This window comes from Etheostoma cragini, chromosome 3, assembly GCF_013103735.1.
Source record: "Etheostoma cragini isolate CJK2018 chromosome 3, CSU_Ecrag_1.0, whole genome shotgun sequence".
NCBI lineage: Eukaryota > Metazoa > Chordata > Actinopteri > Perciformes > Percidae > Etheostoma > Etheostoma cragini.
The window spans coordinates 25617022-25640034 of record NC_048409.1 but is presented as its reverse complement, the minus strand read 5'-3'; the positions used below and the strand labels follow the sequence as shown (position 1 = coordinate 25640034).

The window sequence follows — 23013 nt, the reverse complement described above, 5'->3', positions numbered from 1 at the left end:
TTACCAATTTTGCTTAATACCTGTGTTGTAGTTTTTATCTCAAGACAAAAGAACGTACACACTTATTCTCATATTTTACATTTACATTGTCTGTGTCACAGACTCAAGGCACAATCAGTTTAATTCTAACGTAAGTAATTAATAGATTTGTTAATAATAAAAACATTTGTTAGTTGCAGCTATAATGAAGAGCCGTGTGAGTAGTTTTCATAATAGCTGAGGGACTGTGATATCACACAAGTTGCCTTAATATATGGTCCCTAATCATGGTTAATCATTCATGAAGTGATTTATATTATGTGGGTAAAATCATATTTTGAGGTAAACATGCATGTGGCCCAGAGAATCCTTTGGATTAACTGGATCTGTGGCTGGCTGTCTTAGTGGCTAGTTTATAGAGCATAAGCCTATCATCAATGTTCAAAATGAGCTGATTTATATTTGCTAAAAATATGTTGGATTCTTGTTAGGACATTTTCATTTAAAAAAAAAACATAAAAAAAATTACCAATAATTTGGTTGCCCCCCCCCGCAGTAACTCTGTTCTAACCTATGTACTGCACAAAAGTGACCGGCCAAAACGGGGTAGTTTTTGCTTAAATCCCCCAAATAAGCCAAAGTGTGTGTGTGTGTGTTTTTGTGAGGAAGGGGCTGGAACTCTGTAGCAAACAGAGACTATGTAACACAAGAGACTAGGCTTGGACCTTGTTTGCCAACCTGAGCTGGATGTTTTTGGGTCAAACGGTGGAGGAACGTAAGTGTGCTAGTTTGTCTGTAAGACAATCCACAGCTATTCTTTCTAGCATCTTTTTGGGCCCTCTTGACATGAGGGCTCAGTGTACTCAGTCTCATGTCTGTCCATGATTTACATATAATATAAATTGTTTCAACTGTATATATCTACTGGCAAGTGTAGATTGTGTTTTAAACAAGGCTTTTCCTCTGATATGCAGTAATTGTGTGAAGTGTGCCCACCCATTCGACCCCCGGGCTCGTTCTGAAAAGAATAATATGTTGGTGCATCTTATAAAAAGCTACAGTTTATGTCTGTTCTGTCAGTCCATGTCTGCGTGAGTACTCCAGGGATCTTTACAATAAAACGTAGAGAACTCCAGTCCAGTTGTTGCAAAAACAGTGTCAGTGACAGTGATGAAAGCAAACAGATAAAAAGAAGAACCAGTCGTTTTTGTTTTGTTGGCTTGTGTGTGGTAAGAGATGAGTATTCCAGAAGGGAGGCTCAGAATAGATAGACTGCAAAAAGTCTGACTTCAGGCAACCTCAATGATTGTTTCAGGATGAACATTTTCCATAAAGATAACTTAGAGCTAATGAAACTTATTGTAGGATGATCTCTTACCATGGTCACACTGCCCCCCTAAAAGTAAAAGTAGGATGGTAACATATTCACTGCACATGAACAAACTGAGAGATTTAATTGAAATAGTTAGATCAGTGTTTATTGAACTATCATATCAGATATTTTGATTAGCTGTACATTACAGTTAAGCTGAACTATTTCCAATATATGTAAAAAAAAACATTTCCCGGAACAACAGAAAAAAACAAAAGAAAGATTCTCGATACATTGTAAACAAAATGTGAGAGTATACTTGCAGTTACAATAATTTTTCTTTGGTGGTTATCAAAATGCTCAGTATTTTTATAATGTGCAGTCCAGATGCATCATTTTCTATGTATACATGTGTGTACATATACACACACACTCATATATTTATATATATAAATACATATGTATATATACAGTATATATTTATATACACACACATATACATAGACACATATATATTTATATATCATATATACAGTATATATATGTGTATACAGTACATACATATACAGTATGTAATTCAAATACAACCTAAAACGTCATATAGCACCAAACACAATTGCATAAGCATGTTGTGTCCTTGTGACATAACTGGATGTAGTGGACACAAAAAAATAAGGATACAGCAATTTATCTATTTAGCTTATATACATCTATATAATCAAATTTGCATATAATACAGTACTAAAGATAATACAGCATAGTATAAAAGGATTAAGGCTGAACAATTTTGATTATAACTGAGATTTTAAAGATTTCAGATTATATTAAGGAAGTACAAAAAATACCAAATCTCGATAGGCAATCATGATAGAGCCTAATTTACAACTATCCACACGTTAAAAAACAATCTAGCTCAAACGTTGATTTTATTTTCATACACAGGAAGTAAATGTTTTGGAACTCCAAACTGTCCCCCGAGTTCTGTCATATGACAACTACCTCAAACAAACTGCTTCTTCCCCAGTGTTCACTCTTTCATACACAACATCACACTTCTTCTCCAGTACAACCATGTATCATTTTTTTCTTCTTCTTCTGATTAATAACACAATGTTAACATGGTTTGTATTTGCTTTTCTCAAGGGGGATGTTTTGTGGACCAAAGTCCCAGCACACAGTGTGGAATAAACATGAATGTCCGCCCCATAGTACTAATATCACATCCGCCTTGCTCTCAGAACATTTCTGTCTTGCAGGAATATGAAACATACAATACATGCTGGAGAATGTGGCTCAGTTTCTTTGCCTTCCTGACTGCTTACATGGCTTTGTGCACAGGAATTAAGTCCTGATGTCTGAGGTAAAACAGGTATATGCAGATGTATAAGAGGATCTTTTCACTGCTCTGCATCATCTGTCTCTGCACAGGTGCTGGCAGTAGACCAGATGAGTGTGTACGATCTGTCGTTAAAGCAGCAATGCGTATAATGAAACAAAACAAATTCCCATATGAGAGGTTGTTTTCTGTGCACAGAAAAGAGACCAGAGGTCTGGGATGACATTAGGGAGGGCCATGAGACTTCGAAAGGGTGCCAAGCAAAACCTACCGCTCGGACTTCACCTTGTAGCGGAGGACAAGGTAGGTGGCCAGCCGTAGAATGATGAAGAAAATGCCGAGGACAATGAAATCTATGTAGAGCTTTGCGTCTTCCACATCCAATAACTGCAGAACCTCTTCCGGCTTTTGGAACTTACACACCTTTCCTGGACACTCCAGCTCGGACCGGTTCATCCCGTAGATGGACAGGATCACCCCTTCGAAGCCATACCTGTGGGAGAGTAACTCAAAAAAAGTAACTCATCTCCCGAAATGAGGGATGTGTGTTGTTCGAAGATTTTCTATAACAGTAACGATACCAATACTGTAACTTCAACACAGGTTCCCAAACAATACTTTTTTAAAATCCAGTTTTATAAAACAAAAAAATATATTACACGTTACGGCACAAATCTTTTTATTTATTTGTTGAGTTTTTATGCGTGTCTCTATGACGTTTAACGCTAAACAGCCAATCACAGACATTATTAGATCCTGGTAGAAGCATTCTGCATACTTTTTGAGATTTACTTTACTTCATGAGGTATTAAAATTGGGTATTGAATGCCAAAGTTCTTTTCAATACTCGATACTTTAGAGGGAATTCAGCGGGTGCCTAAAAAGTATGGAATTTGCTACCCAGCCCTACCGATACTGAGTCTAAATAACTCAAAAGTTTAACAAGGCTACAAACTCTTCAGCTCCACTAAGAGCTGTTTTATTACTTCAATCTTCATGGCAGAGCACAATGTGTACGTTTTAAAGTGTTCATATTATGCGTTTTGGCTTTTTCCCTTTCCTTCATTGCGTTATATATCTTTTCCAAACACCTCTATTGTAGTCCAGCCTTTACTTCCGTGACGTCACTTTGGAACACACGTTATAATGCTCGCCTAGCTGCTGGAGTGGCACGGCCGCATCCTCCGCTTCGGATTAGGTAGTAGTCCTTACCTAGCTACTGCGCATCTGCGACTCCCAACAAACATGGAACAGAAGTGTGATGTCTCACTCTGTAGCTAAAACGGAAAGCTCAACACACAGGGGGAAAGAGGAGCTGCACCAATGTACAGTACAACTAAAATATGGTGTTTTTTTGAAAATGAAACCATGAAAACCTATTCTGATACAACCTAAAATACAATTATGAACCTGAAAATTAGCATACTATGAGCACTTTAAATGGAACCAACAGCATTCTGATTGTTTTGGTAATCCTATAAACCCATGTCAATAAAGAGGTTAAAAATGCAACTTTGTCCTGTGTGTGGTGCTGAAGAGATGTCACCTCAAAGAATTGAGTCCATGAGGTCAGTACAATTAGCCATTAGCTTTAATGGGCCACAATGTTTGTGAAGGGGAACATTTTGAAATGTTAGTGGTTTATACGTGTTACAAAACTGCTTAGAAATCAACCTCAGATAGTTGGAGAACCTATACAATGTTAACTGACAAGCTGTAAACATTATCCAAACTGCTTTATTGAGATTCAAAGTAAAAGATTTGGATAGCAATTAGAGGTGTTGATTATTTTAATGATTAATCAACAGGCACCTCTGCATGAACAGGTGGCATTCATCAGGCTGAAACGAGCGGGTTTGATGATTTGGAACTCTTGTATTTATGATAAGAATATGAAAATGTGGCATGAGGCCCAATTTTTATTTTTGGTATTAAATGTGATTAAGTTTGCTGTGGCCACCCCTTGAACAATGAAGGATATTTTCTATTTTCAACTTGAAAAGACAGATCAAAGTGTGAAAAACTGAGAACTGCCTGTCTGTAACGGTTCCTTTGTTACACACAAGAACTGCTATAGTAAGTATGGTAAGAGTTGGTCCAGTAAGTCAGTCAATAGACAGTTTAAGTAATGTTTTGCTGCTCATTTGCATTTTTGCCAAATAAACTAAGAATACTTTGTTCTAGGCTAACCTGGGAGGGATGCTCAGTTATTTCTAGTGATGTTACTGTAATCCCACACTTAAAATAATGACTTGGTGAGAATAGAAATCATGGCCAAATCTATGGAAATAAGACCCACGTTGTAATAAATGGAAATTCAACATGATGTTTTGCTGTGGCCAGACTAAACAACTAACCTTGGAATTCCTAATCCCCCATGTTAACAAAAGATAGTGATTCTGGTACACACCTGACATAAGACACATAGGAACTCCACTGCAGATACTTGGGGATTGTGTCGAAGTTCACAAAGAAGCCAGAGAAAAGCAGCACTGGGATAGCTGTGACAGGTCCGACAAATGTGGCTACCTAGGGATAAGGATGAAGAGGACATATCCTGTCTTATATCCAATCCAATCCACTTTATTTGTATAGCACATTTTACAAACACAAAGTTACCAAAGTGCTGCACAGAAAACTCAAACATACAAAACAATTAATGTAAAATATTGTAAAACAAAATAAAATATATATATAACATGAGCAAAGAAATCCTATATATAACAACGCAGACATGCAATACCTGTAGGGAGCTGGAAGCAGCCCCAACCAGAAGGCCGAGGGACTGGGCTACCAAGGCAGTAGAGGTGGACAAGGCTATGAAGAGTAGGTAGCGACTGGCCTCAGGAGGCTGCTCTGTCATCCAGTACACGATGCTGCAGTACATGATGGGGCAGATCACCTAAAATAACACCATCATTTACTTTTATTTAGTGAAGGAACAATTTACCCCAACATGAATCTTTTGTTTATCTAATGTACACGTTTATACTCTACTGAAGCTGGCGACAATGAAACGCGCAAAAGTTGTGTCAATGGCCTGTTTCTGATCAATTCCATTCAAGGAAAAATGTGAAATTTTCATTTTCTTCAAAATTTAAATCAGCTAATATGTGTGGTGTACAAGGACAAACAAAACATGCCTTGTTTTCATGTAACTAGGATACAGAGAGCCAGATCACACATATGTGACGGTGGTTAACACAGTGAACCTAATATTGGACAATGATGGATACCTTTGGTCTTCTTCTTATAATTGTTGGGGGTTAACTGTTCCGTTAATATATGCAACAATAAAGTTTAAAAACAAGTATAGACACAATCCACCTTATTTGCCTGCACAAAGAAACATGATGCAACGCAATATTATATTAGTATATTTACAGAAGAAATCTGCGTTTAGTTGTTTTTGGAGCCAGCATCTGAATAATGTAGGAATCTTTCCCACTTTGTAAAGAAAAAAAGGGAACTACTTGAACTAACTGTCAGTCAGCACTGGTTAAAAACCCTGCAGAAATGCTGGCCGATGTTTTAATCCACTGCAACAACCAGGTAGTACCTTCAACTAACACTGGAGTGCAGTGGGGAACTATGTAGGGTTTCCTTTTCCTGTGTGTAACAACAAGTTTGTCAGCACTCCGGTCCTCCGTGAGCCAACTCATCACTCCAACCCAAACAGTGCCAGCTCACCTGGAACGGGATATCAGCCATGGTCTTGGCCAGGTAGTAGGCTTTCAGGCTGTACCAGTAGTTCAGATGCTCCCTCAGGAACACATTCATCTCCAGAGGAACTAACAAAACCATCCACATGCAGATGTCAATATCAATTCACAACATACAGGATTTTGGAAATTGGGCCTTGTTGATTAGGACAACATCAATTGGATTTTAAATATGTTAATTAATAATTCCCTCCCCTCCATCAGACTCACAGGTTAACACGGTTGGCATTAGCGCTCCAAACATGAGGAAGAGCATTGAGAAGAAGAGAAACCCGGTGTTGTTGAAGACCTTGCTGGCGTCGTTGCCGATGTTCAGATAGAGCAAGCCTATTAGCACACCTATGGCGATGTGGGATATCAGTCTGAGGTGGGTCAAAACCTGAGAACAGAACAAAAGCAGGGAAAAATAAACATGCAGTCTCGGACTCGGATGATTAACTGCAAGATTATTTTTAAGGTAGGTTGTTTTAGGTGTTTTAGGTCTCTTTATTTTGTAACGTTATCTCATAGATGGGACAGGACTATTTCCATGTGTTTGGAACCAGTGTACAGCTATGATATTTACACAATATGTCTGAACAAATGACACCCACCTGGTCTCGACATATAGTTATGAAAGTTCTCTTGAAGAGAATACAAAACTGTGTCAGTGTGCTTGTGGCAAAAGTATGTCTCTCTATGTGTCCGGCATCCTGCGGGAAATAGAAGCAGATCATCTCATAACATTGAAAAATGTGTCTATAATTATAACCCACATCACAAAAGTGCAGCACAACACAACCTTCTGCTTTCAGGGCTGGATTAACTGACTCTCTGGCAAAAATGTTGCTGCAGAAACCAGGTGATAATATGATGACAAGGAATATTTTTGGCCAATAATGCTTCTTGGCTTTTTTTTGCATTCTTTTTTGTTAGATGACCCATTTGATACCACTGTCAGTCATGCCTGTACTGTTAATATGAAGCTAGAACCAGGAAATGGTCAGTTAAGACTGAAAACAGCTGAAAGGTAACAAGAGCCACCTACCAGCTTTCTAAGCAGCCCACTTGTTTTTCCCGTTCTGTACTTCCATTGAAAATGTTGTTACTTAATCAATGTTATTTAACATAGAAATGCAGGGCTCTCCTGAAAGATGCAACAAGCGAATGAGTTTATGTTATGCCGCGGAAAAGAAGCTAGTCAGAGTCACAAATCCTCCCCGGTATTAAATTCAAAATGCTTTAGTTTGGAATTGGGAAACAAAAATGGTCATTATTCAATTCAATTCAACTTTTTTTTATCTAGTATCAAATCATAACAGTTATCTCGAGACACTTTATAGATAGCGTAGTTCTAGACTGCACTCTATCATTTATAAAGTCTTTCTAGTAATTCCCCCAAGAGCGAGCATAGTGCGACAGTGGCGAGGAAAAACTCCCTTTCCCAAATGTACTATTCTTAAAAAACATGTATAACACGCATACTATTAATCAAAAATGAAAAGGTATTAAAACTAGTCTTTGACACAGTGTCCCCTCCAATGAAGTGATAATCACAGCACAAATATTTTCTGCTTACATTGTGTTCCTGTGGTGCATAACACTGAAATAATTTGCAATAATTCAACTAACCAAAAAGTATTTGCCACACAGTGAACTGCTAAAGCTCTAGGACAGTTTCCTGCTTTGCCCAGTTGGTAATCCAGCCTTGACTGCAGTACGGCATACACATCATCTACTACACACCATTGGGCACTTTGTTGCACAGACTGACTGGCCATTGATATCACATTGGTTCTTCTTCTCCTCTAATGCACACATTCCACCTTGGACCGCCTCAAACAGCACAGGGTTTAAGTCTCCATACTCTCCTGATGCAACTTCAATGACTGAAGCAAAGGAAGAGGCAGAGAGAGATACAGATAATCATTTTCAGCAAAGTATAGCAATGTATGAATGAATGGGAAGTGGACATACTGAAGTCTGCAGGGTTGTGGTAGGTTGGGCAATAAAGTCCCAGAGTCTTCAGATAGGGGATGAGGTATGGGACTGTGCCTTTGTAGATACACTGTCCCTGACTCAGAATGTAAAGCTGTGGAAGAGCAAAATAATTCAAGGTTGACAAGTAATGTTTGACAAGATAATCACTTTCAAAAAGTTTCCAACTGACAGAGGCAGATTCATTTAACAGCCGGTGCCTGTGTACAATGTTACAGTATTGACATGCACCACAGCTTCTCATATGATAAATAGAAACTGGAATGTCCAGCCACACATTCATTTCCTCGTATTGACAGACTTGTCTCATACCTTGTCAAACATCTCAAACAGTTTGGCACTAGGTTGGTGGATGGTACAGATGATGGTCCGTCCTCCCAGCGCCAGAGAGCGCATTAGTGAGACCACCTGGTAGCATGACGCACTGTCTAAGCCACTGAGCAGAAAGAGAGAGAGAGAGACATGCAGGAGGGACAATATTAATGAGCTACTGGAAAGTAATCTGAGACAAAGACATAAAGAGAATTCTGTTGCGATGTGTAATTCATTCTGCTCTGCAAGAGCTCATTTTCCAATGTTATGAGATGATCTGCTTTTAGTTTCAGTTGATATTATGTGCATTATCCATGTCATATGTTCAAAATGGTTTTGAAGTTCACATTTAGCCATCTCCAGCATATCCGCATCTGTCGGTCTTACCTGGTGGGCTCATCAAAGAACATGACTGGAGGATTGTTGACAAGTTCCAGGGCAATGGCCAGCCGTTTACACTGACCACCGGACAGCGAGCTGGTGCGAGTGTGAGCACAGCCAAGGAGCCCTAAGGCAGTCAGAATTTGATTCACCTGGACAGAGAAAGTCAGAGAGAAAGAAAGAGATTCACAACCTGCCAGTTTTTTTTTTACATTAGTTCCCAAAATCTATTGTTTAAAAGCGATGTAGACATAAACATAAACATGCCATTACGTCAGCTTTTATCATTGTGTCACATTCAATAATAAGTAAAAGTATTGTAAGTATAGACTGCAAAGTGGAAGCTAGAAGTATTTAATAATACTTGATGACATAATCACTGAGTCATAGTGAACAACATTATATATACGCACAAATACATTGTGGTCATTTGGAGCTACATAACAGAACGAGTGTTATCATAAAACAGTATTTTTTACTGTGGCTAATAAAGCTGCCCAAGTAATGACAAGGGCAGTTAATGTATGCATTTCTGTCAGCTGTGTAACTGGTGAAAGCTTGTTTTTGCATTTCAGAATGTAAAGCCAACATGTCCTTTCTGCTCTTGATTGGTAGATTTATTTTGGAAATAAAAATACTGTTTACACCTGAGTGGTACTGCACTTCATACCAACTACATACTGTATATGTACCTAAAAGATTGGTCTTAATCTAAATTGAGTACATATGCGTGTCTAGAGAGCGTTAAAAGAAAGTGGGAATTTCTAAATATTAACTGGGATCGGTAAAGATTATATATAAATCATGTATGGTTAAGGTCCGGATTCAGTATTCAAGTGGAAGTGTTAACGTAATTACCTTTTTTCTGTGTATGTAGTAGATGTTATTTGTTTAGCTCACCAGTTCTTTCTTCACATCCATAGTTTCATCCAGCTTTAAGTTGGCTGAAACCTGCAGCAAAGAGAGAAAAACAAGTCCTAATTATGTAATGCAACAGGTATTTAACAACTATACAGATCAGTGGCAGTCTCAGATCAGATGTCAATCTGTGCAGGATGCTGGCACAATAGCTCAGAGGCGTAGCACAACACTCTGGGCCCTGTAGAAAGGCATTTTCTATGGGCCCCTCCCCACATCCACAGCTATTCATTCTAGCATTTTGTTAGGCCTTCCTAACGTGAGGGCCCTTAGTGCCCTTCCCACCCCAAGTCTGCCACCCTTACAATAGCTATCAAACAATTCCTTACAGGTTCAGACAGAATACAAAAACAATAAATATTATCATTACCATAAAGATATTAAATAATAACCCACTGTGAGAATGAGTTTAAATGTTCCTGGCTGTGCTATAAGCTCAGCAGTAACAGCTCACCATCATGGCCTCTCGTGCAGTGAGGTGTGGCAGCAGCATGTCTTCTTGCATGATGTAGCAGGACATTTTTCTGAATGTCCTCAGGTCCCTGGGTTTCCCATTTACCAGGATTTGACCCTTCATTCCTGTTTCCCTGGGCGGCAGGAGGAACAAACACACATACTGGACAGTTCATAATAGGAATAGACTGAACACATAATACACACATCTAATATCTAAATCTATTAGCCTGTGATAAAAACTAATTTCCCCTAATTTTTCTGCTTCATTCCATAAATGGCTTTTCTAGACAAGCTTTATATAGATATAATATCTAATATTAAGGATATGACATCAACAACGCTTTTACTTTAACTGGAAAGAAGACTGTATCCACCTGTATCCAGCCAGAATGTTCATCAAGGTGGACTTCCCGGCTCCGGAGGGCCCCATGATTCCTATCAGCTCCCGACTGCAGAACCTTCCAGACAGGCACTTGAGCAAGGCTTTAAAACCTGCCAACAACAAAAAGGGCATTTATGGCAATGGAAAAATACACTTTGGAAAGAGTAAATATTCAAAAAATTCAAAACGATTAACACAAACAATTAGAATGATCTTTATTTACATCGCACTTTGAACCATTAATGGGCTTGAACAGTAAAAGGAAAGTCAGCATTATGATAATGTTAACATTATCTTTCAGTACATAAGTATCAGAAATGTCAGAAAAGCCCAAATGGCAGGAACTTCCTCTCGATCAAACAGGAAACCAACCAGTCCCTGACCCACCGCTTTAGTCGGGGAGTGGGGAGAGTGCAGACTCGCGCTGTACAGTATCAAATGCTGCACCTCTGTCTAACAGCATTAACAGAGAGCACTCACCTGCATCAGCTTTCAGCAAGACATTGTTTACAACTTTTGAGAGGAGCAGTATCTGTACTGTGCTGCAGGAAACAATTGGATCTGGTGATGTTGGAACTAGAAATCCAGGGAATGCTAATGGACAACTGTCCTCCCTGTCCTGTCAAACTGTCAATAATATAACATGTTTTTGAAATAGGCTGACAAGTGGTTATAGCAAGTAAATGTTGTTAAGAGCCGCTTGTGGCTAGAAGGAATACTTTACGGCGTCTAGGTCTGACAAAGTGGCGACAGCAGCTAAGTTTAGGCACCAAAACGACGAATTAGGTTTAGGAGAAAGACCCTGGTTTGGATTAAAGCACTCCCGAGGAATGAACATGCATTTCCTCGTTGAAAGTACTAAAATTATATTATTATTTTAGATTAGACTTTGCGATATACTGCGTAACTTCCGGCCTTAGCTATATCCCTACTAACCACAACCCTAAAAGCCCAATCCGACTTTATCGGACAGCACCTTTTCTTTAAACAGCATGGTTGAGTCTAGTGTGTGTGGTTCTTGCTCTCTATGTCATCCACACCTCACTTGGGAATCCCTTTGGTTATCCACCCTGTTAATATTTACTCCGCTGATAGTCAGTGTCCACAAAAATCAAATGCTCATTTCCTAGAAGAAGGCCCTTACGCAAAACTGGTTTTTAAAAAACTGACTGAAGCAGATGTCATCTCCTGTCTTGCTCCTATGTTTTTCATTATCACTTATGCACTCATCGTTTCCTGTTTTATTTTGATATACTCACCTCTCAGTATATGTTTCAGATTATTCACTTCCTGTCCCTTTGTGTTTCCGCCTGTGTGATTCTCCCTACCATATTTGTTTGCCTTTACCTCTGACTGAATACCCGTGTACCCCGCTTCGTCATGTAAAGGGAGTTGATTGATTAATATATTTCAATTGCCTGTGGTTTCTTCAGCAGGGTGCCAACACATAAGGTTTAAGCAAGAAAACGCACGGTTGTCAGCAAATGTTCAGTCTGTACAACAAACAACTCTTAGCGACTCTCACGCGTCACGCTTTACGGCCCAAATGAGGCCCACCACGATGTAAAAACCAACAGAGGAAGGAAAACATTCAGTCTGCGTTTCATGAGTTCCACTTCTCCTCGTCCACTTCAGCCCTTGGATTTTACCTATCGGCATGTGCCGCATGGAGACCACTTGGAGAGCAGAGTGATAGTGGACAGGGCAAGAGCGGGGGATTGAAATTGAACACACCTATGCACAGAGTTTTTTTTATAAGGGGTAGAGTGCAGGAGGGTGGCCAGTGGGGTTCTTTTTTGGAAATTCAAACAAATGTATTTCATGTAAATATTGTTCTTTGTGAACAAAACGGGATTTAAAAAAAGAAATTGAACACACCTGCCCTTGTTCGCTTTCAGCGCAAACTATACGGATCGAAAATAAAACACACTGCTTCAAGTGTGTTTTATTTTCCATTAATTATGGCATTCTAACCCATGAAGGTATATAAAAGCACCCAAAGAACAAGGTCTGTGTGTGATATGTCTTTAAACATCTCATTTTTACTTCTAGCTAACGAGTGCCACTGTGCTTTTCGTATAACAGAAAGAAAATGCATTGAAGCCTGATAGTTTGAAAGTTGTTTAGATTTTTGTTATTATTTTATTCCATTAATGCTTTTGTACACATTCACATTTCCAAGATATTACTTTGCTGGTGGGAGTGTTCAAAAATACCTTTATTGCACCACAGAATATGTTTTGTATTTCCCAAAAGTGGGGCAGTTGAGTAATTTTAGATTATTGCTCTGTCTTAAAATAGATGCTATGCCAAATTTAGAAAATTATATTATTTGGGCAAAATAGCAATAGATGTCTTTTAATATTAACACATATTATGCATTACTACATACATAAGAGGTATAGAGAATGCAAGGAAAATAGTTTAATGGCGAAACATATTGTCTGACTCCCTTTCTCAGCTACTACTGGTATATATTTATTCAAGAAATTGGATATCTTAACTGATGATGGATATCAGAACCCTTCAAAACCACAGCCATAGTGCTATCGGAAAAAAGACTGAGAAACTAATTTAGCAACTGATGTGGCACATTCATCACTTTGGCTGCGCAAACACACAGTCATAGAGGGTTTAAAAGAGCTGCACTGTGGAGCAATGAAAAATACTTCAAACAATTTCAAACTAAAAAAATAAACTAAAAAAGACTCATACAGAGAAGCAAGGCAATCAAAAGTGAATACATGTGTTATTTATCTATTATAAGTGTTCACTTACAGTTTCTCCTCTCCTCTCCTCTCCTCTCCTCTCCTCTCCTCTCCTCTCCTCTCCTCTCCTCTCCTCTCCTCTCCTCTCCTCTCCTCTCCTCTCCTCTCCTCTCCTCTCCTCAGCCACATTATTGATGACCTAAGCTGTCTCAGTGCACTGCAGCACTTACTGGAAACCTCAGAGGATGTGCTCAAACACATGCACACAGCATTCACTTCCATCAGACTCATGGATAGAGACCGGCTAGTTTACAGAATTCAGCTGTCTCCACTCAGGTCTCCAAACACTCTCCCTTTTGGGAGAAGTGGGAAACCTTACATTTCTCTCGTTATGACTAAAACAGTAACTATTTTCTTTGGGTTTCTCAAGAAAGCTGTTACACAGGTGAATACTGCTGACTTAGATTGATACACCATCAAAACACAGAGAGGGAATATTTTTCGGAAGAATGCTGTTCATCCTTTCACTAAAGTTTCAAAGACTTGGAGAATTTGAGAAACCTTTGTGCATGCTTGATCTTGACTGTACATTAAGTCCTCTTCTTCATCTTGGTAACAATTAGACAGTACCTAGTCTGGATGGGCGACGGTTAATTTACCGGATAGTTCCGCTGTCCCTCACCTTCGGCTTTCTTTGTGAGCAAGCTAACGTTACACAGTTAAATTGGCAAGATGTGAAGAAAATTTGGATCGTGCAACAAGGCAGGCCTGCTTGTTTTTTTAGGAATATGGTTGTAAAGATTTACAAAGACTGTGTTTACGGCACTTATCGAACTGGGACGTTTTGGGTCGTTTTGGAGGGTATTTGCTATGGACAAAATACACACGGCGATACACTAGTAACAGCAAATTACACTTTACCATGTATCCAGCTAATTTATATAGCTCATGTTACTGTATGGTGTGAGCAGTTAACTTCATTTGAAATTGTATGTAGTGTTCTCTATTGCGTGGAACGCCCAAGATATTTGCGATTGGTTTAAAGAAATGCAACCCCTGACCATTATTTCTCCAATCCAAGAGTGTGTGTGTGGAAGGGCCAGACCTTCCTCCGCAGCCCTGTGGAGATAGGTTTAGCAATGCTAGTGCTAGACTAGATAGGTATTAGGTACCTGCATGGTGCCTTCACACAGCCTAGAACTTCACTCATTTACAAAGTGAAGAATGGATAGATGTGTGTTACCTCTCCTCCTCCAGCACGGTCCCTCCTGGATGGTGTAGGAAAGGTCCTTGAACTCCAGGTCCACCGCTGAGCGTTTGGGTAGGTGGGAGAAGCGCTGTGCTTCAGTGATCTGGTTCTCAACCTTCTTCAGGTGGGTCAACATGGATGCTTCTTGCTGCTGCTGAGCCTGGCTGCCTCCATTACACATGATGGCCTCCTCCATGTGGACACTCACAGACTCGGGTTCCAACGCCTTATTATCCATACCAGCTCTCAGTCTGTGGGTGGAGGGGTAGGGAAGAGGGAGAAGAATAAAAAGATGAAAGGTAATAGAGGTAATAAAGGCAAAATAATGAAAATAATTGATCTCAGTCATGCTTCATTATATGCTAACAGGTCATTTAGTGAAAACATAGGGCATACTTTTACGTTGTACCCTTTTTAAAGCATTGTTTGTTGCTAACACAGCCAGCGTACACCTCATGAGCAAGTGTGACACCGCTACACCTTTATGTTTGGATTCTAAATAATATGTCTGTTGTTTTTGTTATGTTTATGAAGCTCAGCTTCCCCGTCCTCACTACCATGCAAGGCTGGTAATCTTTCCCCGTTTTCACTGCTGGAGTATTCAAAAACCCAAATCAAAGAGATACGCATGGCGTTTTTTTATGTGTACTATATCTGCTTTAGTGGTGGTGATGTGTCCTTGCCACCAAAAGAACATGAGCACTTTGCACATAGAACCCATGCTCACATAGACATGATACATACACATACAGAACTCATGTAGCAGGATGTTGTTCAGCTTACAGAGAGATGATCTGTTCCAAGCTGGCAACGCACTGTACAGCCCTGACAGCAAAAAAGATGCCTTTAGCATTATATACAGTGCACATGTGTAGACAGTTCATGACGCTGCAGAAAGAACGCCTAAAGACAGCGCAAATAAAACACATAAAAATGATGTGTATGAGGATTGTAACCAAAGGCTAAGCTGTGAGGTAAGTGTGGATTCCAATGAAATGTTGAGCATAGATGGAGAAAGAAGAAGAAAGTAAGTGGATAAACTAGCATTGTCAGAGACATGTGTCCAAGGACTTTATAATGCTGGTGTCATAAGATTAGACACCAGTGTTTAATCACAAAGTCTTGTTTAGTGATTAGTGTTATCCAATGAAATTTTGGGCATTTATTTGGATTTAAGATAGCAGACAGAATCTGATAATTACAATTACACATTTCAGAGTTCATCCTGTTGCTGCAAACATCACATCATCAACAAAGACAGATTTACTGGCAAACAGTGGTGAGTAAGAGCATGTCTCAATAAGCGTGTGTGTGTGTATGCGTGTGAGTATGTGTGTCTGAATAGAAATCCTATTGCCAGGTTAGCACAGACAGCTCAATATCACTTATGATGAAGACATCTGTAGTCAGGCCTCTCGTAGGGGTCAGAAAATCAGCCATGTCTCATTTAAAGTAACAATTCCAGCTGCCTGGATTACGCTCACTGGCAAGGTTTCTTCTTCAGCATAGGCATAGTGTGATGCTCTTATACTGCAGTGAAACTCACACAGAAGAGGTAGCAGTGGGTGGTTGGACATATAAGAACTTAAACAGCTCAGATAACAGTTTTGGCATTGTCTCCGACTTAAAATCGCCATTGACATTTTCAACAATTAAGCAAAATGAAGAAGAACTTTGAGTTATATGAACATGACCAGGAGGGATACTAAAATCCATTCAAATCAAAAGTTTTGCATCTGCTGTTAATATTGTTCTATGTTCAAACTAAATTTTGCACTGCAAAAAAGAGAAAACAGTCATGTAATGCATGGCGGAGTGCTAAATTCAGTAATTGATACTGGTGATCATTGGAGGAAATCAGTCATATTGATGATTCAAATTGTTCAGTTTGGTTCATTTCAATGAAGTTCTATTCCTGTTCTGTTATTTCTTCCTGTGCTATTCTTCTCTATCATTTTATGTTGTTACTATTCTTCCATTTCCAGCCAATAACCTTTCAGTCCTTGGAATTTGCCCTTTAAATATTACATAATAGTAATACCAACAACCTTCCCGTGACCACCATTATGTCCACGATGTTCAAAGAGAACAAGTGTTTCCATCACCCACCTGCTGCCTCTACGCCACCACTGTCTAGACTCCATGAGACACTGTCCTGTCTCCTATCTTCATATATGCCTACACCTAATCAAGATGCTTCACATCAATGTTTTCTTTTTCTTGCTAACTTTAATTAATACGATTAGACACTTCAAAATGATGTCCCCGCATTTGAATGTTACGCAGTCACTGACCGATTAATCGTTTTAGTAATTTATACACCAGAAATGTTCCAAAATAGGTGTTTCCAGCTTCTTCAGTGAGGGTATCATAGTAAAATGAATGGGTTTTAGACTTGGGTGATGGGCATTATTCATCAATTTTAGAGACCAGACAAATAATTGATTGACAGTATTGACAGATTATAAAGTGTTGAAAATAATAGTTGCACTGTTTATAAGGTTCAAACGTACGTCAGGAGCCATCAATATTCAACCGATGGCATATCATGATTTTTTCTGTGACTTTCTTGATCTTTCAGAAAGTTTTATCCCAGAATAAGGTACCGAACATCACAGCTGAGCTGATAGGTATCATTTTCAGGGGACTTTTAAAGAAAAGAATTATCAATTTAGTCATTGAAACTGGTTCAGTATAGTCAATTCTGCTTGATGTTCATGGTGTTACACTTCTCCTGGTGATAGTTCTTTATTAGCCCAGCTTCAGTGGAAAATGTATATGTTTCCTGGGAAAAGATAGCTTAGGTATGATCAACGTCAGACAAAAACCATTTCCATTGTCCTTTCAGGACTCTAAGCAGCAGAAATATGCAAACTCCCCTGTGACCGCGAGGTGATTACTGATCATCGAAATGGAGATACGTCTAATCTAATTTGTTTAGCGTAGACCACTGTAAAAAAGGAGGTACAGTAATTTGTCCTTTTTTGAGACAGAAGTCTTGTTTAATTACTCATGGGCTTCTTAATCCCCTTGGGAATTAAAATCAACTTTCTTTTCCACCCTTGATCTGCTCAGAGTAGGAGGAGTCTGGAGCTACCAGCTTGGGAAAAAAATGTGCAGACTCAGGTACACTACCAAGCACCAAGCCAAGCTAATGTATGGGAATTAACTGCTCCTTCCCTTGCCCTCCAGATCACACCTCCACGCAAGCACATATGACTGACAGCAAAGAGAGAGAAGCCAAAGAAAAAGCTTTTCTGGGTGTCAAATGGTCCTGATAAGAAGGAGGCAGGGAAACGGAAAGACATGTTACGTATGCCAACATGTCACGAGTCAACCTGGATGGGACTGCGCTGTTCTAGATGAGAGGTAAGGTCCAAAGAGGGGAGCGAGGAGAGGCAGAGAACTCAGTGACCTGGGCTCTTACCGCATCAGATTATCTACAGTACCACACTTGTATCTGACTCAATGACTTGATGCCCCAAATACAGCTGGATTAAAGGCCTATTACAATCAAATAAAGCAGTCCTTTCCAAGTAGCTAAATGGAGACATCAAGGGCATGATAAGGAAGCATGCCAATTTCCTAGTTTAACTGAAATGAACTCGGAACAGAAGTCTAATTTACAGTAAGTGTGCTTGATGTCTCTCTGAAAACAAGACTAAAAAACAATGGTTTACAGCAAACACGCACCATCATTTAGGGATTCCACACTTGCAACTTTGAGCCCTGGTCTAATGCTAACCTTATGTTACAGAAAGCCCAAGGCTTTCATCACCTCAGTCCAGCAGGTGATTACCTTAGCTTAGCATAAAGACTGGAAGCCAAGGAAAACAGCTAGCCTGGCTGGCACCAGAGTTAAAAAAAACATGCCTACCGGCCCCTCTCTGGTGCTTTATCCATATAAAAACTGAAAATTCAAAACATGACTTACATACTGGAATTATAATTAGCTGGGAGCAGAGGTTTCCTTGAGTCTCCTTTTTTTTTTTCTTCTTTTGGTGACAAGACTGGCAAGAAAAGCATTTCTCTCAAAAGGTCATGCTATTCCATCAAGATTACTTTCCCACTCTGCCATCTTAATCTTGAAATGCACATTTTCCTCTATGTATTGGCCATCCGTCAACACTAAGCCATCAAATGGTCCTGTCTTGTCAAGTCTTGTCAATGATCTGTATATTTGCAATCAGAAAATAGGGAATTGATCGATTCTTTAGTTCAGCAGTTCAGGAATTCTGTCACTGTCCAGGCCCTGGGTTAAAGACTAATTCTTGAAAATGCATGGTCCATCACCATTTCCACAAGGCTGAGAGAGAATATAATAAATAATATTCTCGCTCTGTTACTTTTTTAAACTAAATAGATGTTCAAACTTTCTGTATGTGTATTGCCGCCGACTAGTTTGTTTGTGGCTGTTACCATGGTGAATTGTAGTATCATAGCTCCATTCATGATGTTTTTTTATTGTGGTGGTGCACAAGCCTTACTCTGAGTTAACCTATTTGATAGAACCAACTCAAAATCAGCTGTTCTGGAACCAAAAACTCAGAGTTTCCCATCTCAGGGTAAATCAACTCAGAGTTCAGGGTTGGACTCAGAGTTTGTTAAACCTCCGTCCTGAAACGGACTCCTGCTCTGCATGAGCTTACACCCACTAGGGTGATCCCACATACTACGTGATATGTGTGAAATGTCAAATAATCTAGGATCTGATGTCTTAAACAATTACTTAACATCTGGAGTACTCAAATGTTGGCACGGAGGTAAGATTTAGGTTAGGTTGGGTTTCTTTGTTAGTGCCTGATGGTGAATTTGTCGTGCAGACAGGGTACAACAGTCCAAGTAAAAAACAACAACAAACAACAACATCACCATGTAGAACCGTCTAGCATGGCATTGTCTGGAACCTCTCAGTTCATTTTCAATTTCAAAGGTTATCAATGACCTTTGGACACAATTGGATGGACATACTGTACAACCAATCAGAGCAACAAAACTTAACCTACAAGCAATCAAAGCAAAAAGACGTGGGACATAGAGCCGAGCAACACGTGCGAGTTGGGGGATTACTTTGTCCGGTTTCAATCAAGAAAAAAGTGGCCGGGTCACAAACCTCTTTTTTAAATTACAGCTAAACAGTTTTTAAGAAAATGTGTTTCTGAAAACATTTAAGGAGAGAAATATGCAATACAGTGAGAGAATCTTGATTCATATTTGATCAGCACTGTCTAGCAGTTGACAGCTTGATCTAGGTGATACTACCGGGGACAAAAAAAAAGACAAAAAAAATGAACTTTTTTTTGTCTTTTGTTATTTGGATTCCATCTTTAACCTTCAACTCTTCTTTGTGGGAAAACTCATTTCTTAAAAAAATCTGCAATTCAATAATGACTCTTCCACAAGTTGTAATGACTTTTTAAACCTTTTGTATTAGGGTCTGGTATCAAATGTGGACTTGTAGAGTGGCGGCGCAAGTGCATTCTGGGATTTGGTGTCTTTCATCCACATGAGCAAGACGTGGTTGCTACAGCCTCTGTAACCCTCAGATACTGTCTGATTGTTCTGCCAGTGAAAAGCAGCCTCCGAGTAACACTGGCTTTTCTTAACATGAGAGGGCTGAACATGAGGATATTAAGACTCTGGGAAGTTGGTTAATAGTGCTGGTCTCCCATGACTTTATAAGAATGAGAGCTAATTCACTGACAGAAAAGGCTTTGACAGAAAAAAGAAAAAACGTACAAGCTCACATACATTCCTAGCAAGAGCTACAGCACAGAGGCTTCATAAGCTACAACAGCATTTCTCTCTCATGAGGCACAAGTTGAAGTAGAGACGGTACGGTCATGTACAGTAGCAAATTGTAGCTGAACACTTAATGTATCATAAATTCAAAAATAAACAGACTATATTGGCATATGTTAGTAGGTAAACAACAATTTAACTACAGATATGCCAAAATTATGTTTTAAAAGTGATTCTTAAAAAAATGAAGCTAATTTAAGGGAGCCTTATCAAAAATATTTAAGTTACGAGTTGTGTAAAGAGTCTCAAATTAGCTATTTTAATATTTTTGATTGATATTTTAAATCTTTCAAGAGCAAACGTTCTGCAATGAGAGCATGCACATTTTATGACATTTTATCATTTCAAGTGATCCTTAAATGGAAGATAAAAACTAATATGAAAAATAAGGTATTGTTTTCTTTCACTAAAGGACCATGGCATGTTATTTGCATGAGTCTGACTATAAATTTAGTGTAGTTTATGAATCAAATATAATAAAGTCTACACAAAGATATTGAATCAAAGTTTCTTGTTTTACAAGTCAAAGCCATTTGGTGGACAGGAACTCTCGGTCAGTCAATCATTTATATTAGTCAAAACAAGAGAAACTAAAAGATTTGTCAACAGTTTTTTATAGGTAAATTACATTTCAAAGGAAGGTGTTGTACTCAAAAAACTGAAAAAAGTAGTCTGGGATTGTCTCCACAAGAAACAGAACAGAAGAAGCTCAGGTTACACACACTGAGGAGTGTAACTTCATTATCTGCTCGGGACGCCATTACGCCACTATATCTTGACATTAGCTTTATTAATGTTCTGAATGTTGATTGCAGCCATCTAAAATATGGCAATTTTTAAAAGTATGAAACTTTACAGTACAACTGATGTTTTTGTATGGGTAATTTAATATGACCCAATCTAAATGCTGAATATGATCCACTGTATATCAAAGTAAAGTACTCCTCTCAGGTTGCTAGTTTTGTTAAGATTTACGTAACTTAGCCCTATATTTGTTTTATGGACAATGGATTTTGTATTCTTTATGATTCACAATGGATATGGAAGATGGACATTTTGAGTAAGTGGTCCTCTTGTGTTACAAGAACAACTTGCCTGTGGCTTTTTATTAAAAAAACAGCAACAACAACAACAACAACAGCATCCCACATCCTGCAGTTGTGCCCATACAGTTTTTGTAAGGGCCATTGGATTTGACCAACTATGCTGACTATGAAAAATGCATTGTATTTGCTTTGAAAATGTTTTGAGATGTTGAAAGAAAAATGTATGTATTTGAGAAACTCTTTTGTGGCTGTGCCTATTAAATATAGGCTAGTATTATATAAAGTGCAATGTTTTATTTTGAAGTAATCTTAAAGTAAGCCCTGCAGGTATCCAATGGATTACGTTACTAATTACAAAAATTGCCATGTAACTGTATAAAGTGGACTAACTGACAAACTAATCCTACCCAACCCTTGGGTTAACTATTGTACTGCAAAGCACACACGATGTTAAAATAAATGTCAGCTCTATTCTTATAGGACTTTTCCCAAGATGTATTAAGAGAACCAGGCTAATGCTCTTTGCTTGAGTTTAATAATACGACCCTCTAACAATTAGCTTAGCTAGGCTAGGCTAATTATTCCGCTTAAAGCGAGTTAAAAGGACTGCGTAAACACACGGAACATTCAGATAAGACACATTTGTTTGAGTGAGTAGGAGAACAGCCTGGACGGTGACACACATCCACTACAGGGATAAGTAATACTTCTCTGAATCTAATAAAAACAAAAAAGAGGAGCTGAACGAAGAGCTTACATTGACGGCTGTAGAATAAAGTAGGCTAGGTTGTCCTCCGCGGTGTCTGTCAGGCTGTTGTTATCCTCCCCGGCTGCTGCATTCAGGATCCAACGGTGTGTGTTCCAGTCTGCCGCATCTACAGCATCGCTGCACGCCGGAGCAGGGAGGGGGGATCGGGATAGGAGGGGGCCGAGGAGGATGGATGGAGGAGGGAAACTCCACTACTGTACAGAACCTACTGTACTGTGAGTGCTCACATGGAGGGGTGAAGGACTCCTTTGTTTGGTAGAAATGCGTATTTTTGCTTTTATAATCTACATCATGGCTGACAGGTGTAACCTGTAGGTTTATTTTCCACCTATTTCTATTCCAAAGTGTGCAAAGTTAACTAATAAATTAAGTAATGTAAAGGTAGGCCTACCCTGCAGTAAATTGACCAAAATATATGCAGTGTTAAGCTCTATATTTGTATATACGTATGTATATATACTTTTAAAAAAGTGTGAAATTACTGAAAACATGTCCTTTATTCTAGTTTCTATATTCTAGCCACCCTTTGCTTTTTTGATAGTGCTGCAAACCCTTGGTGTTCTCTCAATGAGCTTCATGAGGTAGTCAGCTGAAAGGGTTTCCACTTCACAGGTGGGCCCTGTCAGGGTTAATTATATCTACTGTATATAGTCTATACTACTAT

At 39.0% G+C, this 23013-nt stretch overlaps 1 protein-coding gene across 2 annotated transcripts; it reads right to left on the bottom strand.

Moving 5' to 3' along the window:
- Window positions 1–1435: 1435 nt before the first annotated feature.
- On the bottom strand, window positions 1436–22494 carry LOC117942469 (ATP-binding cassette sub-family G member 4-like). Of its 2 annotated transcripts, none has more exons than XM_034867935.1 (15): window positions 22367–22494; window positions 14727–14984; window positions 10768–10885; window positions 10392–10524; window positions 9920–9970; window positions 9026–9171; window positions 8639–8762; window positions 8306–8420; window positions 8075–8217; window positions 6943–7041; window positions 6560–6728; window positions 6318–6418; window positions 5371–5529; window positions 5038–5156; window positions 1436–3120 (listed from the first exon to the last, which is right to left on the bottom strand). In XM_034867935.1, the coding sequence occupies exons 2-15, from the start codon at window positions 14968–14970 to the stop codon at window positions 2895–2897; spliced, it is 1947 nt and encodes a 648-aa protein (XP_034723826.1). In that variant the 5' UTR covers window positions 14971–14984; window positions 22367–22494; the 3' UTR covers window positions 1436–2894. The 2 variants fall into 2 exon arrangements, with proteins under 2 accessions (XP_034723826.1, XP_034723827.1); XM_034867936.1 differs by lacking the exon at window positions 22367–22494 and adding an exon at window positions 22338–22343 and having other exon boundaries at window positions 14727–14983.
- Window positions 22495–23013: the final 519 nt, after the last annotated feature.